The 14,281-nt window shown below is 40.1% G+C and overlaps 2 protein-coding genes across 3 annotated transcripts; both read left to right on the forward strand.

Moving 5' to 3' along the window:
• Positions 1 to 404: 404 nt before the first annotated feature.
• Positions 405 to 3,981, forward strand: LOC112286758 (uncharacterized). Of its 2 annotated transcripts, none has more exons than XM_090252981.1 (2): positions 405 to 842; positions 1,678 to 3,981. In XM_090252981.1, exon 2 carries the CDS (start codon positions 2,019 to 2,021, stop codon positions 3,609 to 3,611), a length of 1,593 nt encoding a protein of 530 aa, XP_090109107.1. In that variant the 5' UTR covers positions 405 to 842; positions 1,678 to 2,018; the 3' UTR covers positions 3,612 to 3,981. The 2 variants fall into 2 exon arrangements, with proteins under 2 accessions (XP_090109107.1, XP_024384766.3); XM_024528998.3 differs by having other exon boundaries at positions 532 to 670.
• A 1,180-nt stretch (positions 3,982 to 5,161) lies between these two features.
• On the forward strand, positions 5,162 to 8,560 carry LOC112286428 (uncharacterized). The gene is made up of 7 exons (XM_024528300.3): positions 5,162 to 5,332; positions 5,712 to 5,802; positions 6,536 to 6,599; positions 6,776 to 7,174; positions 7,366 to 7,440; positions 7,605 to 7,711; positions 7,913 to 8,560. The coding sequence occupies exons 2-7, from the start codon at positions 5,759 to 5,761 to the stop codon at positions 8,175 to 8,177; spliced, it is 954 nt and encodes a 317-aa protein (XP_024384068.1). The 5' UTR covers positions 5,162 to 5,332; positions 5,712 to 5,758; the 3' UTR covers positions 8,178 to 8,560.
• Positions 8,561 to 14,281: the final 5,721 nt, after the last annotated feature.

A 14,281-nucleotide genomic window follows, 5' to 3' on the forward strand; every position in this document is an offset into this window, starting at 1 on the left:
TGGTTCAATGAACAATTCGTACCAAAATCAAACCATGCACCATAATAAATTCAAGAGAAAAGTTACACGAAGGCAAAAAATCCCCAAACCATTGACGAATGAAAGGTAATGACCTTTTGTCACAATACAAAAGATTTGTTTATCACAATTGAATAAACGTTCTCTTACACAAACGTAGCCAAAACCTGCTCTTCGTGTTGAGAAAGTCATTGTCACACACGTCTAATAAATAACAAATAAATAAAGAATTAAATGGACACTTTGTTTCATAACCTGTGATCTGTAATGAGAACTGTTTCCAATACAATAAATGCTTGAATGAATTAATGTTAGGGCAGCCGCCTTGGACAGCCCGCGGCAACAAACCAGAAACACAACAACTACAACCAGACGGAGAAGAAAACGAAGACGACGAAGGAAGAAGAAGGAGCAGCAGCAGCGCCATCGCCGTGGCCACCTTTTGTCGATCCATTGGTCGCGCTCGCGGTGCTCCACTCGTGGAGTGGCAGCGCCAACGCTCACTCACTCGCTCACTCGCGCACGCACACGCACTCCGTCAATCCAAGCCCTTCCTCATGGAACCCTTACGCTCGCTCTGTCTCTCTCTCAATCCAGTGCTAGACCTTCCTCGCTCCACGTTTTGGAACTGCCCTGAAGTGCTGCCTCTTTGGTAGGGTTATTCTTCCCACTTGTGTGTTGTTCTGGGGCCAAACTGTCCAATTGCTCTTGTGGGTGCTGGCTCTTCTTCTTCTTCTGCTGCTGCTGCTCGGTGGGATGTCTTCTGCACGCTGGTTCTGCGGATGGAGGCGGTGGTGAATTGGCCATTCGGGGAAATTTCACAGGTTTGTTGGGTGTCTTTGAGATTTTCGTGATTTTGGGTGGTGGATGGGGGATAGGGTTGGTGTGAATCGGTTGCGCGGTGGGTCAGATGTGGGACAGGAGTGTGTGAGATTGTTGGTGGGATGTGTGGAGGAGGGTGAGAGTGTAGAGGTGATCTAGGTTGGAGATTTTGGTTTGTGGAGGCTGGAATTTAATTGTGAGTTGGGTTGCGAGGGTTGAGAGATGCGTGCCAGTAACAAGATTTGTTGAATGGAAATTGAGGGTTGGGTGTGGGGGGTTGAGCTTCGGCTTCTAGTCATAGCTTGGCTTTCGGATATGTTTCTTTTTGTGATGGGTTGGTTCTGGAGTTCATTTGGTTGTTTTCATGGATGTTTCAGTATTAATGGTTAAATTCCTCGTCAGGGCAGTCTTGTGTGTGGAAAGTTATTTTGTCGGTGCAATGAGCTCATTCTGTCTTTAAATGTAATAAGAAAATGTAATTTTATGTTTGTGGTTTGGAATGTCGGTGAATTGTCGTTAGGTTTCTGTGGAGAGTTGAACAACATTCACCGTAGCAATATTTGTTGGTTTCCGATAGTTTGTGCATATGTCGAAGTTGATTGAGCCAGATTTGTTTTATGTGTATTTACAACCTGCATATGTCTACGCACTCTTGCATGGACAACTCGCTGCCTGATTACACAGCTTAGAGTGGTATCGTATGCACTTCGTTCATTCTCATTTAGTCTTATCGTGTTCCTCCTCTGTTTTCTGTCTTCCGGGTATTTAACCTTAATTTAAAGTTATTAACAAAAAAATAAGAAAAATAAGAAAATACTGAATGTGTTTTTGTTGCAGGTACTAAAAAGGTCTGATCACAGCAGTGATCTCAACTGCAAATCTATCAAGTGAAGGTTGAGCAATGTGATGGACAGCAGGCTCAAGTAGTGTTTAGTGAATTAACGGGTGTGGGTTTATAAGGTGGTAGTGTCCAGTAATACTAAGGCAGACTTAGTTGTGGGAGTGTGTTATGTTGATGATGGTTTCCTTGAAAGTGTTCCGGCGACTTTGAGGAGTGAAGTAAGCTATCAATTGCTTGAATTCGTTGTAGTGGAAGCAATCAATACATTTCTTGCAGACAAGTCTTTCACAAGTGTAAGATCGAGATCCAAGAGTTTGAGCGTGTTATAGTGGAAACAATGGAGTTAGAACGGCACTACCTCGGAGCATGGGATGGAATGCAGAGGCAAGGGCAAGGTGTTGTGGAATGCCTCGCATCAGTGGCTCAAGGCCTGGGAGGCATTCTCCAAAGTCATATACCTCATCATATTCCCCCACTACCTGAATTCCCTTTTCCTTCCGGCTTGTCATCTTTCTCGATTCCCTTGCCCTCCCCACATATTCAGCTTTCATCTCTGCCAAGTCAATGGCCATGGTCTTCTTCAGTGAACAACCTTACCCACCTGGCCGGCTCTGGATTTGGTTCAGATACGAAGTTTGTGCAACCATTGAGTATTGGTGCAGGGTTCCCAGAAGTCTTATCTATGCAACATTTGGGTCAAGATGTGAGCACGCATGTGGGACAAGCTGGAGCTTCCATAGGAGCTTATTTGTCTGATCTGGCGGGAGGTTTAATGCAACGATTTCCTGGCCCTACTGACAAGGTAGAGAACCCTGCGTTGCATTCCTTTGGAATGTCTTCATCGGTGCCACTTGTAAATGTACATACTGGCTCTACACCAGTACTTTCTGAGGGCAGGCTAGTTGATGGCGATTCGCGGACCCAGGAAATGATGACTTCAAAATGTACTAGCCGGAAGAAAGGCAATGGTGAAAAGGAAGACGGTTTTTTGACGCTTCAGAGAGGTCAGAACTTGGAAGATCCTGCTGATGAAGAAGTAATGGCGAAGCTTGGCAAGACTGCTGGCCAAATTGGCAATCGTAGCAGTGCATTTGTAAGCACAACGTTTTCAAGCCGTACTCAAGATATCGAAACTTCTGTTGTTGCTCGTGGTGATCTTTGGCGTATGGAAGCTACACATGGTGGAACGTCAACTCCACTTTTTCTTTTGCAATTGGGACCAATTCTTTTTGTACGGGCGTCGACTCTTTTGTTACCAATCCACATATCTAAACGACATTGCCTGTGGTACGGTTTTGACCGAAAGGAGGGACTACACTCTCTTTGTCCAGCAGTATGGTCGAAACATCGGCGTTGGTTGGCTATGGCCATGGCCTCTCTGAACCCTCTTTCCTGTTCCTTTCTGGACCTGCAGTTTCCAAATGGACAGCTGACTTATGTGGCTGGTGACGGCCTTACTGGTAGTGTCTTCACCACTGCAATGGGCGGGGTTCTACAGGTTCTTGGACGCTTACCTGGGGACACAAAGATTAGTTATTCATATAAGAGCAAATGGGGGACACGATTTACTCCAGCAGTATTGTTGCCCGAAAGATCAACTACACTTGAGATAATACAGCCGTTGGCGTGGCAGCCACTTGGTGTGCTAGTTCGGCCAACTGTAGAACTTGGTGTAACCCCAACCATTGGCGGTAGGCACCCAGGCACGAAGGTTGAGTTACTGCACTCACCTTTGGAGAAGTTCAGTTGGGGATGCGGCTATGTGCAGTCGGTAGATTCCAAAGCGTTTGCTTCTGTTTCAGTTGGCCGGTCGAAACGAAACGGCGAACACGTCGGCAGCTGCGGGTTGACAGTGCAGATTGAGGCCCCCGTATCAAATCTCAGGTGTTCCTCTTTCACCGTACAGCTTAACAGTGGTGTAGAAATTTGAACCCGACGCCTACGGTTTAAAATTGGGAAAAAAGGATCGGAATTTTGAGGATTACAAAATCGCAGTATCTTCACATCTGAACTGCTCTTTACGTTGTGGAGTGAGTTTTGATTCACAAGAATCGCATTCTAGCATGTTTTGAGTAACGGTTACGTTTTGTTTATTTTATTTTAGAATGTGGGTTATAATCCACCTGGTTATCGAGTAGTGTGAGATTAATATCAGCTTGTGGTATACGCCGCATATCTGGACTGATGGTTCCAGACTTCTTGTACATTATGTGAGGTGATTGATTTTTTACAGCTTGTTATTGATATACATGCTATCACTGTAATATAAATGTCCCTCTTTGGACTGCTTTGCCCTCCAACCTTGTGAAAGCTTGAAACGTGAAATGCTTCAACCCTGGACTCGTGTGTTTCATGCTAATGGTTAACCAGCACGTCTTGTACAGCTACTTAATGAAAATAGTAGTTTGCGTAGCATAGGATGAATACTTGTCATCTCACTGTTTATCATGAAGTCTGTGTCGCTTCTTGCCTCTTCAAGTTTCACTATAACGTAATAGATGGTCGTCAGTCAGTAGAGAAATTTAGATGCATAGCTGCAGACGAAATTGAAGATAAGCTTGTTGAAGTTTGCCATGGCAAGTCATCAAGGATTTTGGGTAAACACTCTTGGCACAGGCTGCACTTAGCAGCTCTTTGTTGGTGTACCTGCTTCATTAACTAAGCAGCAACTTTTGATTGGCATCTACATGAATCACCGATGTGTCTTACCCTTCAGCCATCAATGTTCCAGTTAGCCTCGATTGAATTGCAATTTGATTCATTAATACCTTTAGACCATGCTCTTTGGAAGATTAATCCTTTTTGTATTTGAATACCCATTTTCAGAACACAAATACGCCTCATAGTTTCCAAAACGTTAACGAAATTAACAATAATACTATAAAGCTCGTAATACTGAGACATGAATACGAATTGTTTCATTTGTTCGTATTTGTTTTCAACCACCTTTTTTTGTTATGCTTATTAACTGTGACAGCCCCATCTTGATGAATTTCACGTATAAAATTAATTGTTAACATTGAAAGTGGATGATTTTTAAACGATTACATCGTCTACAAAAAATTAAAAAGGAGTTAAACTAAAATATTTTTATAGTGTTTCCAAAAAGAAAATAAGTAAAAGAAAAACATAAATAAATCAATAAATAATCTGACTCTAAAACAGTTTTTACACAACGAATGGACTCGGAAGGGTAAAACAAGAAATATTTACGAGGCATGAGATGAGAAGTGCTATTTATTATTATTTTTTACCAATGCATGGGCACGAAAGTGTCGAGATATGGGAACTTGGGGAACATGGGAACGAGAGGTGAGAACTCGAGGAACAGGGGAACTACTCGAAAGAGAAGAAAAAAAAAAACTTTTATGAAATTCCCGCCTAAATGGGCGGAACCATGGAAACAACAACTGTAGGCCGTCATTTAAAACTGTAGACAGACCAAGAGAGAGACTAGTTTCTGCGCGGTCATGGTCTCCTTCTTCGTTCTCTTTTTTTTCTTCGTCGTCTTCGTCGTCGACTTCTTCTTCCCTCCCTCCACCCTGACTTTAATTTGCCGCCATCGCTGCTGCTGCCCTCTCGCGTGGGGTGGGAGAGGGGCATTCTTCTTGCTCGGGTTGAGCCTCGCCATGCGCTCCGTCCAACCTCGTCGTAAGCATTTCTCTGCACTCGCACAGCATTTCTCTGACATCTCTGTCTGTCTGTCTGTCTGCGACTCTGCTGCAGTAGTGTGTTGACACTGCACGGGCTGTTGGTTCTGTTTGGAAGTTGTTGGCTCTTGGTTGTAGTAGTAATAGGAGGAGGAGGAGGAGGTAGAAAGACGTAGGTGCGCAAGCTTAGCTTTCTATATGGAGCTTCGATCTAGGTCTGGTTAGAGGTTTTGTACGGGGCGTTTTTTGCACTCTTCGTTCTTGTCCGTGTTATCCCGTGTATTGTCGGAAACCGAGATGTTCTTTCCCCCTCCTCTGTCCTTTCTCTCGATTGTGAAGGTCACGCAATGTTTTGCCTCGCATGACGCTCCCGCTTCCAGGAACGTACAAGCTGGAGTCGGCGTGGGATCGGGACTGACTCATTTCTATGGATTTTCGGAGCTCCAAGCGGACTAGAAGCAGTAGTAGGAGGTACAGAGTATTCGCTAGCCATTGTTGCACTTTCATAGGTGTCCACAATTGTGCCTATTTTTCTCATTTTGGGGTAGAGAAGCTGGCTAATGAATTGACGGTTTCAGTCGTTCGTTTGAGGGATTGTGAGGATACGGAATGAACACACCATCTACATGAATGAACCTGGCAACTTCAGCAAACTAAAATGATCCATATACCTTCTCGCACTAGAGGGTTTAACTAGTCAATGCTGCGAGCTGCCATAGACGCAGTAAAAATGAGTATTAATCGCTTGTGGCTTCAAACCTTAGAATTAAGATGTTAAAAACTCGACAACATTTGGCGGAGGTCGGGGATGTGGGGAATACCTCCAGTGGTTGCAATTGCAGGAGCTGAAGGTGTCATTCTGTTGAATTTCTGCCTACTCCCGCACGAGTCTCTTCTCTTCTCGGACTTAAATTAATAGAATGCAAGACTTCAGAAAGTAGCCTCTTACTTTTGCTCAGTCAGAACCATGTTTCATGTTTAGGCCTCGCCACTGTTTTTTATTTTTGAGATTACACGTAATGATGATGTCGTCCTTTTCTCTATCTATGGGGGTTTATCTTTAAAATGGGTTTATTGCCAATAGACCTTGGATGCTATGCCTTTTACGTAGGTCTCAGCAACAAAGTGCCTGGACTCTTTGGCTTGTAGCTCTTTTTGGAGAGCTTTTGATTAACTTACGACATGCAATGTGAACATGCAACAGGACTGTTAATGATTGTAGTCCCAAGGTCTCAGAACATCATCCCAAAGGAGATGCCGACTTGAAGGTAACTTGCCCTGTGGAATTTTTTCGTAGCCATTCGGACGAAGCCAACTGTGTCATAGAATTTCATAACCAACGATGTTAACTGGTTGGTGTTACATGTTGTAAGTTTATTGTAGGCTTATGCATATTTCAGCGGAACTTCGTGTCTCACTACTCTAAGAGTTTTCCTATCTGCAGACCGAAAACACACAGAAGAAGACTGGGAAACGAAAAGTAGTCAGGCGTCTGAGGTCTGTGCAGCTAGCTAATTTAGTGGATGACCCCAAGAAACCTCGAACCCCGTGTACAACCATTGGAAGAAAACGAGTAGTTGGAGATACCACTGTCAGCAGGCGGCCTCTTTTTGCAGATGTAGAGAGTGGAAATAATGTAAACTTTTCTACTCCTCCAGCAAGGTCCCCTATTCCAACCATGCAAAGGTTTGGCCCTTCGTGCCCTTTAAGGAAGAAGCTCCTCGCTTCAAGAACTCCTCTAACGCCTGCTGCTCATCTTACGGTTCTGCAGAGTCCGATGCGTGAGTCGGAGATTCAATTATCTGCTGAATCTCCCTTGGAAAGACTACCTGTTGAGCTTCTGGTAAAGCATACTCTATGTCGTTTTGTTTAGAATGGTCGTGCATATATCTTGAGCATAATCTTTTTAACTCCTCCGTCTTTCACAAGCTCCTACTCTGTTTTAACAAAAACGTACTACGTCATTGATGACTTGTCTGGTTTCTCTTGCTTCGCCTGCGTTTATTCGTCAGAAGTTTGTACAATCTTTTGCAGGTATACATTGTGTGTAGACTTCGCCATGATCAGCTGAAACCCGTGTTTCATGTTTGTCGACGGCTTCAGCAGGCAGTACGGCATCTTCTTACTTTCAGTTTGATACTGTGCTGGATGGATCTTGCGAATCATTCTAAATACAGATGCACTTGTTTTATGAGTGCCAGATTATCTTACCTTGATCAGTCTTCACTCTCCTTCAGATTATGTCGCCCTGAACCTTTTGCTCTTCTATGCAGGTTAAAATTGCTAGGCAGTGGTATTTTAACTACAATACTCCAGATCATGACAGGCAGAAGACCGTTGGTTTATGTACTCCAAGACGTCACCAAGATCTTTACTTGAAGTAGGTTCATCGCACGATATTATCGGTCCAGCGATACTGTAATATAGTATGATGCGTCATTGTTCTTTATGCAACATGTGTAGACCTCATCTTTGTATATATGATAGTGATTCTATTTGGTGGCATATGAACTTAACTATCTGTACCCATAAGGTGCGCTCAATATTTGGTATTAAAGTTATCGCATTTCGGTGTGCCCAGTGTAAGTGAAGCACCAGGAGGTGGACTGAATGTACATCCTCTCACACCTCAGGCTCCAAGACACGCTCCAAAGCCTTTACATTCTCGTATTCCTTTAGCTGATCTGAACCAGCTTGTGGCTCCTCTTTTTCAAGAGCCTAGCGACACACCTCACAAGCCTCAGGAACTGTCCCGTCCAGCGTACAGAGGAGTTGCATCTCACCGAGTACTCTTCAATGAAGAAGAGCTATGTGAAGCTATAGCCCAACAGACGCTCAAGACCTAGGGGCAGCTCAATTTCAAGCTTCTGAAGCCGATGGTATGCAAACAAGTCCAAGTTGGAGCATCTTAGAAATCTTCAGGTCACTAGTCAGTGACCTATGATGTATGTAATGGTCCACTATATTCCTTACTATCGACTAGTATAATTAGATCAGACAATGATTCTCAATCATAGGTGGACATAGAGGTCATCTGTAGATATTTCAATGACGGTCATTTGTACATAATCGGAAGATACAGGCGGATTTAGGTATCTCGGAGATTTTCAAATCCTTTCCATGCAATGGGTATGAATCCGTATGCATGACTCCATTTTTAAAGCCATAATTCTCAGAGGCGTTTGAAATCCTTGAAAGAAGTGGACAATACTTCTGGTTATCTCCCAAACTATTTTTGCCCCTCTTTTTTTAGGATACTCCGAGGTCGTTTGTCTTTGAATTTTTTTTCGAAACTCTTGAATGGCAGAGGAATGAGTGGATCATGAAACACTTCATTTGAACATTGGGTTCTCAGTGAATTGTCACCACCCTTGGAATATCTGATTTGGTCAGACCTCTCTAACTTAATATTAAAGTAGGTTGGAAGAATACAGTTTCTGTTTCATGTTTTTTCCACCACACCTTATGATAAGCATCTTCCCATTTACATGTTATAAAACTTTGTTGAGTTTAGAAATGAGAATAAAGTTTATGTCACCCACATACTTATGAATGACATTTAATTTGACCATAACTTGGCACATATATACAAATTTGAATATATGTATAGACATATGTATGGAACTCAAAAATAGGTTGTTTTTACTTAGTGGCTCAACTAGTCAAACCTTGTCCCATTGACTCCTACTTTTGTGAGTTCTTGATGAGCTTTGCACCCATCTCAGATCCCCCATCCCATGAGCCTAGGAACTGATGTGATATCACCAAGTGGAAGTTACCTTTGGGGATGCAAACAGGACAGGAAGTCATGGAAGTGATGTTTTTATTTGGCTATTTTATGTGTTTGCACAGTTCTAGTTTGGAAGTGTTTGAGCCCATGTTGTGTAGGTGTACCAAATCCTGCTGTACAATGAAGAAGAGGGAAATGATGAATATGAAAACAACTGGGTTGAGTGGAAAAGATTGGCAAAATTCATTGAGCATAAAGTGCGGGAATAAAGTGCAAAAGTAGTGTTTGAAGAATCTTTCCATGATTGAAATGTGTTGAGTGATTTTCTATTTTTAGTGCATATATATATATATATAAATATATAATGAACCATTTATGACATTTTAAATGTTCTCTTTAAAAATATATGATAATCATTAATGTCTATTATAAAAAGATTTCTATCATTGTAAAGTCTTTAAATTTATGTAATAATGACAAATAAACAAAACTTTGAAATATAATTTACTAAATTGCATTGGGTATTGTTAAATGCACTCCTAATACAAAAAAAATATTTCTATTACTTTTCTATTTTTTTTTTTACAAAAAAACCTTGTATTATTATTATTTTTTAAAGCAAAAAAAATATTCTAGTCTAAATATCATTATAACAACTCCTGTGAGTTTTTTGGAATTACTATAGTTTTTCGTTGTTGAAGTTTTGATTACAAGTTGGTTTTTGTTATTGCATTTTTTCCTGCTAATATATGTACATATTGTAAAATTTAGATTAACTAGTTATAACCTTTAGTTGTACACTCTAATGATGTTGTAAGTATGTATAGAAGTTTTATTTGTGCAGACATATCATAATATGATTATTTTTCTAGTTTAAATTTTAAAAAAAGTAGTATTTGTTATGTGCTTGGAAATCAAATTTTAAAGTAATTTTTTAGTTATTTACCAATACCATCTATTTGTTCTAACAGTTCTTGGCTCATAATATCACTTGCTTGGATAGATATTTCTTTACAAAAGCTGATATTTTTATTTGTAATATATTATTTATATATATATATAGATATATATATATATATAAATATAAATTTAATTTGGAATATATATTATTTTATTTAATTAAATATAACAACTTGATCTTACAAACCTTTAAGAAATTTACTTCTACTTTCTTTAACAACATTCATAATTAGGTCCAACATGATTCTAAATCATTAACGAATAACAAATTGCGTCCAATTTTACAAAAGAACACCAAAGAGATTGACAATTTAACTCTTAATTGTGAAATTACCACCATGTACAATGACACTCCATACAAAATTTATACTTAGTTATTCAACAATATAATAATAATAATAATAATAACAACAACAACAATATTCATAGCTAAATATAAAAATGGTTATAAAGTAAATACTTGTCAAACTAAACTATGTATTCATAAGTCCATAAAAATATAAAAATAAAAACATTACCTTCAATTAATAACCTTCAAACATATGAATTGGTTGGAACTAGGATAATTGATAAGATCTCACCACCTTAATTTTAAGAACTTTATGGTAGCTAATCCATTGTCAATCAACCCCCTTCCTCTCATTTTTGACCTATAGGTTGGGATATTTTTGCTAAGTCAATGATCTATTGTTAATGAGTTTTGACATTTTGTAATTAGAAATAGATCCATGGCCTAGTAAAAATAAAGTTAAACTATGAGCAATATAACCAATTCCATGCACTTCAAATTGATGTACATGAATAATCAAAAAACAATTTTTACATTAGTAGAATTGCAAATATGTGGCAGTTGATTATGCATTGGAAAATCAGAGAGTAAATGGAGTAGGATTGGAAGATAGAGGATGTGTGAAATATTGTTTGTAGACAAGTAGAAAAATAAATAAATAAATAAATAAAATTAAAAAAATAGTGGCAAAAATCCAATTCAAACATGGTAGATTACTTACCACCAAATGTTTGAATTTATGTTGCTTCATCCACACATTTAAATTCGTAAGTAGTATAGAATTAGGTGAAGTTTAATACCATAATTAAGTGTTATATATCATGGTTGTGTAACTTACAACCGATGTTGTATTACATAAAATCTTGCTTGATAATGTGCCAAGCATGTGGTTGTGGAAGGTAGAGGAGAAATTGCACCAACAAGATCCTAACAATTCCAATAGAATCCTAAAAAATTCCAATTAAACCTTAATAATGCTAATGAAGCTTTAATCAAATCCAAAAGAAATCTTAAAGAAATTACAAAAGAAACATGAAGAAATCTTTAAAAAATATTAGAGAAATATTAGAGAAATTTTAAATAAATCTTAATTAAATCTTATTTTAATTCTAATTAAAATTCTAATGGATCTTAATTAAACCCTAGATCAAACCCTAGCTAAATCTTAAACTCCAAGTCCTAAATAAATACTAAATCCTAAATCAAATCCTAGACAAATTCTAAATCATAAATCAAATCCTAGACAAGTCTTAAATCCTATATCAAATCCTAGACAAATCCTAAGCCCTAAAAAAATCCCAAATCCTAAACCAAACCCTTGACAAATCTTAAATCCTAAGCCCTAAACAAATCCTAGACAAATCCTAAGACCTAAACAAATTCTAAATCCTAAATCAAACCTTAGACAAATCCTAAATCTTAAACCAAATCCTAGACAAATTCCAAATCCTAAACCAAACCCTAGACAAAACCTATGCCTTAAACAAACTCAACTCAATCCTAAAGTAGATTAGAATCTCAATATCTATTGATTAAACTATTGATCTTACTTAAAAATTTATATAGTTCTCAACTTCTTACTTAAAAATAAATACAACAAATTTGAAGATAATTGCACTTACTAAATGGAAGAAAAATCCTAAAATTCTCTTAGGTGTTGGTTGGCCACCTATTTCAACCAAATATTGAACTTCTAGCACAAATATCTTCTATTTGAATTGTTGATTTTCTCCCAAAATTCACTTAAATTGTTGGAAATCAAGTCCAGTTTCTATAAATAAACAAATAAATAAGTAAATAAAAATCACTTCAATCTAATTAACAAATTACTAAAGATCTTAAAAATACACATTGACCCTCGAACTCCAATTTCTGAGACCTCAACCCACAAAAACTTTCAAATACTTTAATCTAACTGTTCAATTGACCATAAATTCACAACATACATCAAGTGCAACTATACCCACCAACCCACAAAATTACATCTATAGATCTGCTACAAAACTCTCAAAATTTTCCAATATGTCAACCCTATTTTATTTCACAAACCCTAAACCCTTCTCAACGTCTTCATTTTTGTCCCCTTGACTAACCAGACTACTACCATTTGGTGCATCATAAACTCTGACTTGGACTTGTGCAAAATGTATGTGGAAACTAAAGTATATACCATCAGGAAAATACACACAGCAGCAGCAAGCAAACTACATGTGTGTTGGATGTGGAAGCATGTGTGTTGGATGTGGAAGCATGTGTGTGGTGGACAGACACACATGGGCTCAACCAAAGTGCTTTCACATGATGGATGAAGCGAGCACCCAAGAGCAGCAAAAGGAGTACTAAAAAACAGGAGTGTGGGGGGGGGGGGGCTCTGGTGTGGTTGGTACAATGCTAAAGACAGAGACATACAGAGAGGTTGAATCATCCATCCTGTGGGGCTGTGTTGAGAAGATGATGCACTGGATGCCCAGCCTCTGGGTGCAGAATGACCCGAGTGCATCATCCTGCATCCAAAAAAATAGAATTAAAACAAACAAACAAGCAAACAAGCAAGCAAGCAAGCAATGGATGGGGCTTGGATGCTTTGTGGTACTTGCTAAAGTAGAGCACCTCTTGTACTTGTGGGACTGGGAAAAAGGCAAAGCACAATTATGCAGGGGCAGCAACTTAAGCAGATTGGCTGACTCACAGAGCATAAGCGCTCACTCAGCCAGTCCTTCCTTGCCATGATGACATGGCAGGGGCCAGGAGTAGGGGCAGCAAGGCAAGTGGAGTGAGCAAAGCCAAGCCAAGCCAAGCCAAGCAAAGCCAAGCCTAGGCAGTTGGGAAGGGGGAGCAGTGCAAGATCATGTGCAGCAAGGGAGTCGCTGAGGTACAGTATGAATGAGTGGGTGGGGGCCGCCACCTCAGCCAGCCCCCATGTTCTAAACCTGGTGAGAGGCAATGCTATTTTGTGGTGCCCCCCTCTCTTTCTCTTTCCCTTCCCCCCTCCCTTGTCCTCTCCCCAGTGGAGAGTGGGGGGGGGGGAGCTCCTTTCCCAGGACAGCCAGCAGCCATGGCTGGACATTCCACAGTTCCTAGACTTTCTCATGCCCTTGCCTTTCCTTGCCTTTCCTTTCCTGGCGAGTGCAGTGCCATATGGCTGATGTGCTTCCTTGTCCTGTGCAGCTCACTCAACAGTTATGTGGATGTTACTTGGAAGCTGGGCTTTGGTGGCCCAACCCCAGCCAGCACTGGCTCCAGAATGTGCACTCTCCCTGCTGGGTGGAGTGCACAGTAAATCAAAGGAATTACACCTCAGAGCCATGTCTGAGCCTGTACCTGCAGGGGACCCCCACCTGGCCCCTCATTCCTTGGCACTCACAGACAACTTGGAAACCTCACTGGCTCCCTCACCTTCCCACTTCCCAATGCTCAAGCCCCACCATCCCTCACTTGGATGCTGTTCAGCACACTCCGAGCAGCATTCTTGTGCATTGTCATTGCTCAATGGCAGCATTTGTGATTTGATGTTGTCAACTCCTTGTTCTTCTTTGCTTCTCTGCAATGCACAATAGAACAGTCCCCTTGTCAAAACAAGGAATGTGTTTGGAATTCAAATCAAACCATCTAAGTACTTTGCAGAGAGCTTGGAAGAGTGTGCCACATTCATTTGCACTCTGGTTGTGCCCAAATTGAAAAATCCAAAATGGATGTCCACCATTCATGAAGTGAAGATGTGAAGCCCACATTCTGTGCTATGATTAGTTTTGTCTACTGGAATGGCTAGAAATTTCAAGAATCCAAGGAAGAGTCCAAGCTCCAATTGGATGAAAAACTAAAGGATGATGTTGCCACACAAGCCTCCAACTACACTCCAGAGTATTTTACTCTAGAACTCCAGAGCTGAATGTTGCATTGCTTAATAGGGTCAATTGGATGTACACATGTGTTTTGAATCATTTCTAGTGCTGAGTTTCTTATTATTCTTA

The sequence above is a fragment of the Physcomitrium patens genome, chromosome 9 (genome assembly GCF_059467195.1).
Source record: "Physcomitrium patens ecotype Gransden chromosome 9, ASM5946719v1, whole genome shotgun sequence".
In the NCBI taxonomy this organism is placed as follows: Eukaryota; Viridiplantae; Streptophyta; class Bryopsida; order Funariales; family Funariaceae; genus Physcomitrium; species Physcomitrium patens.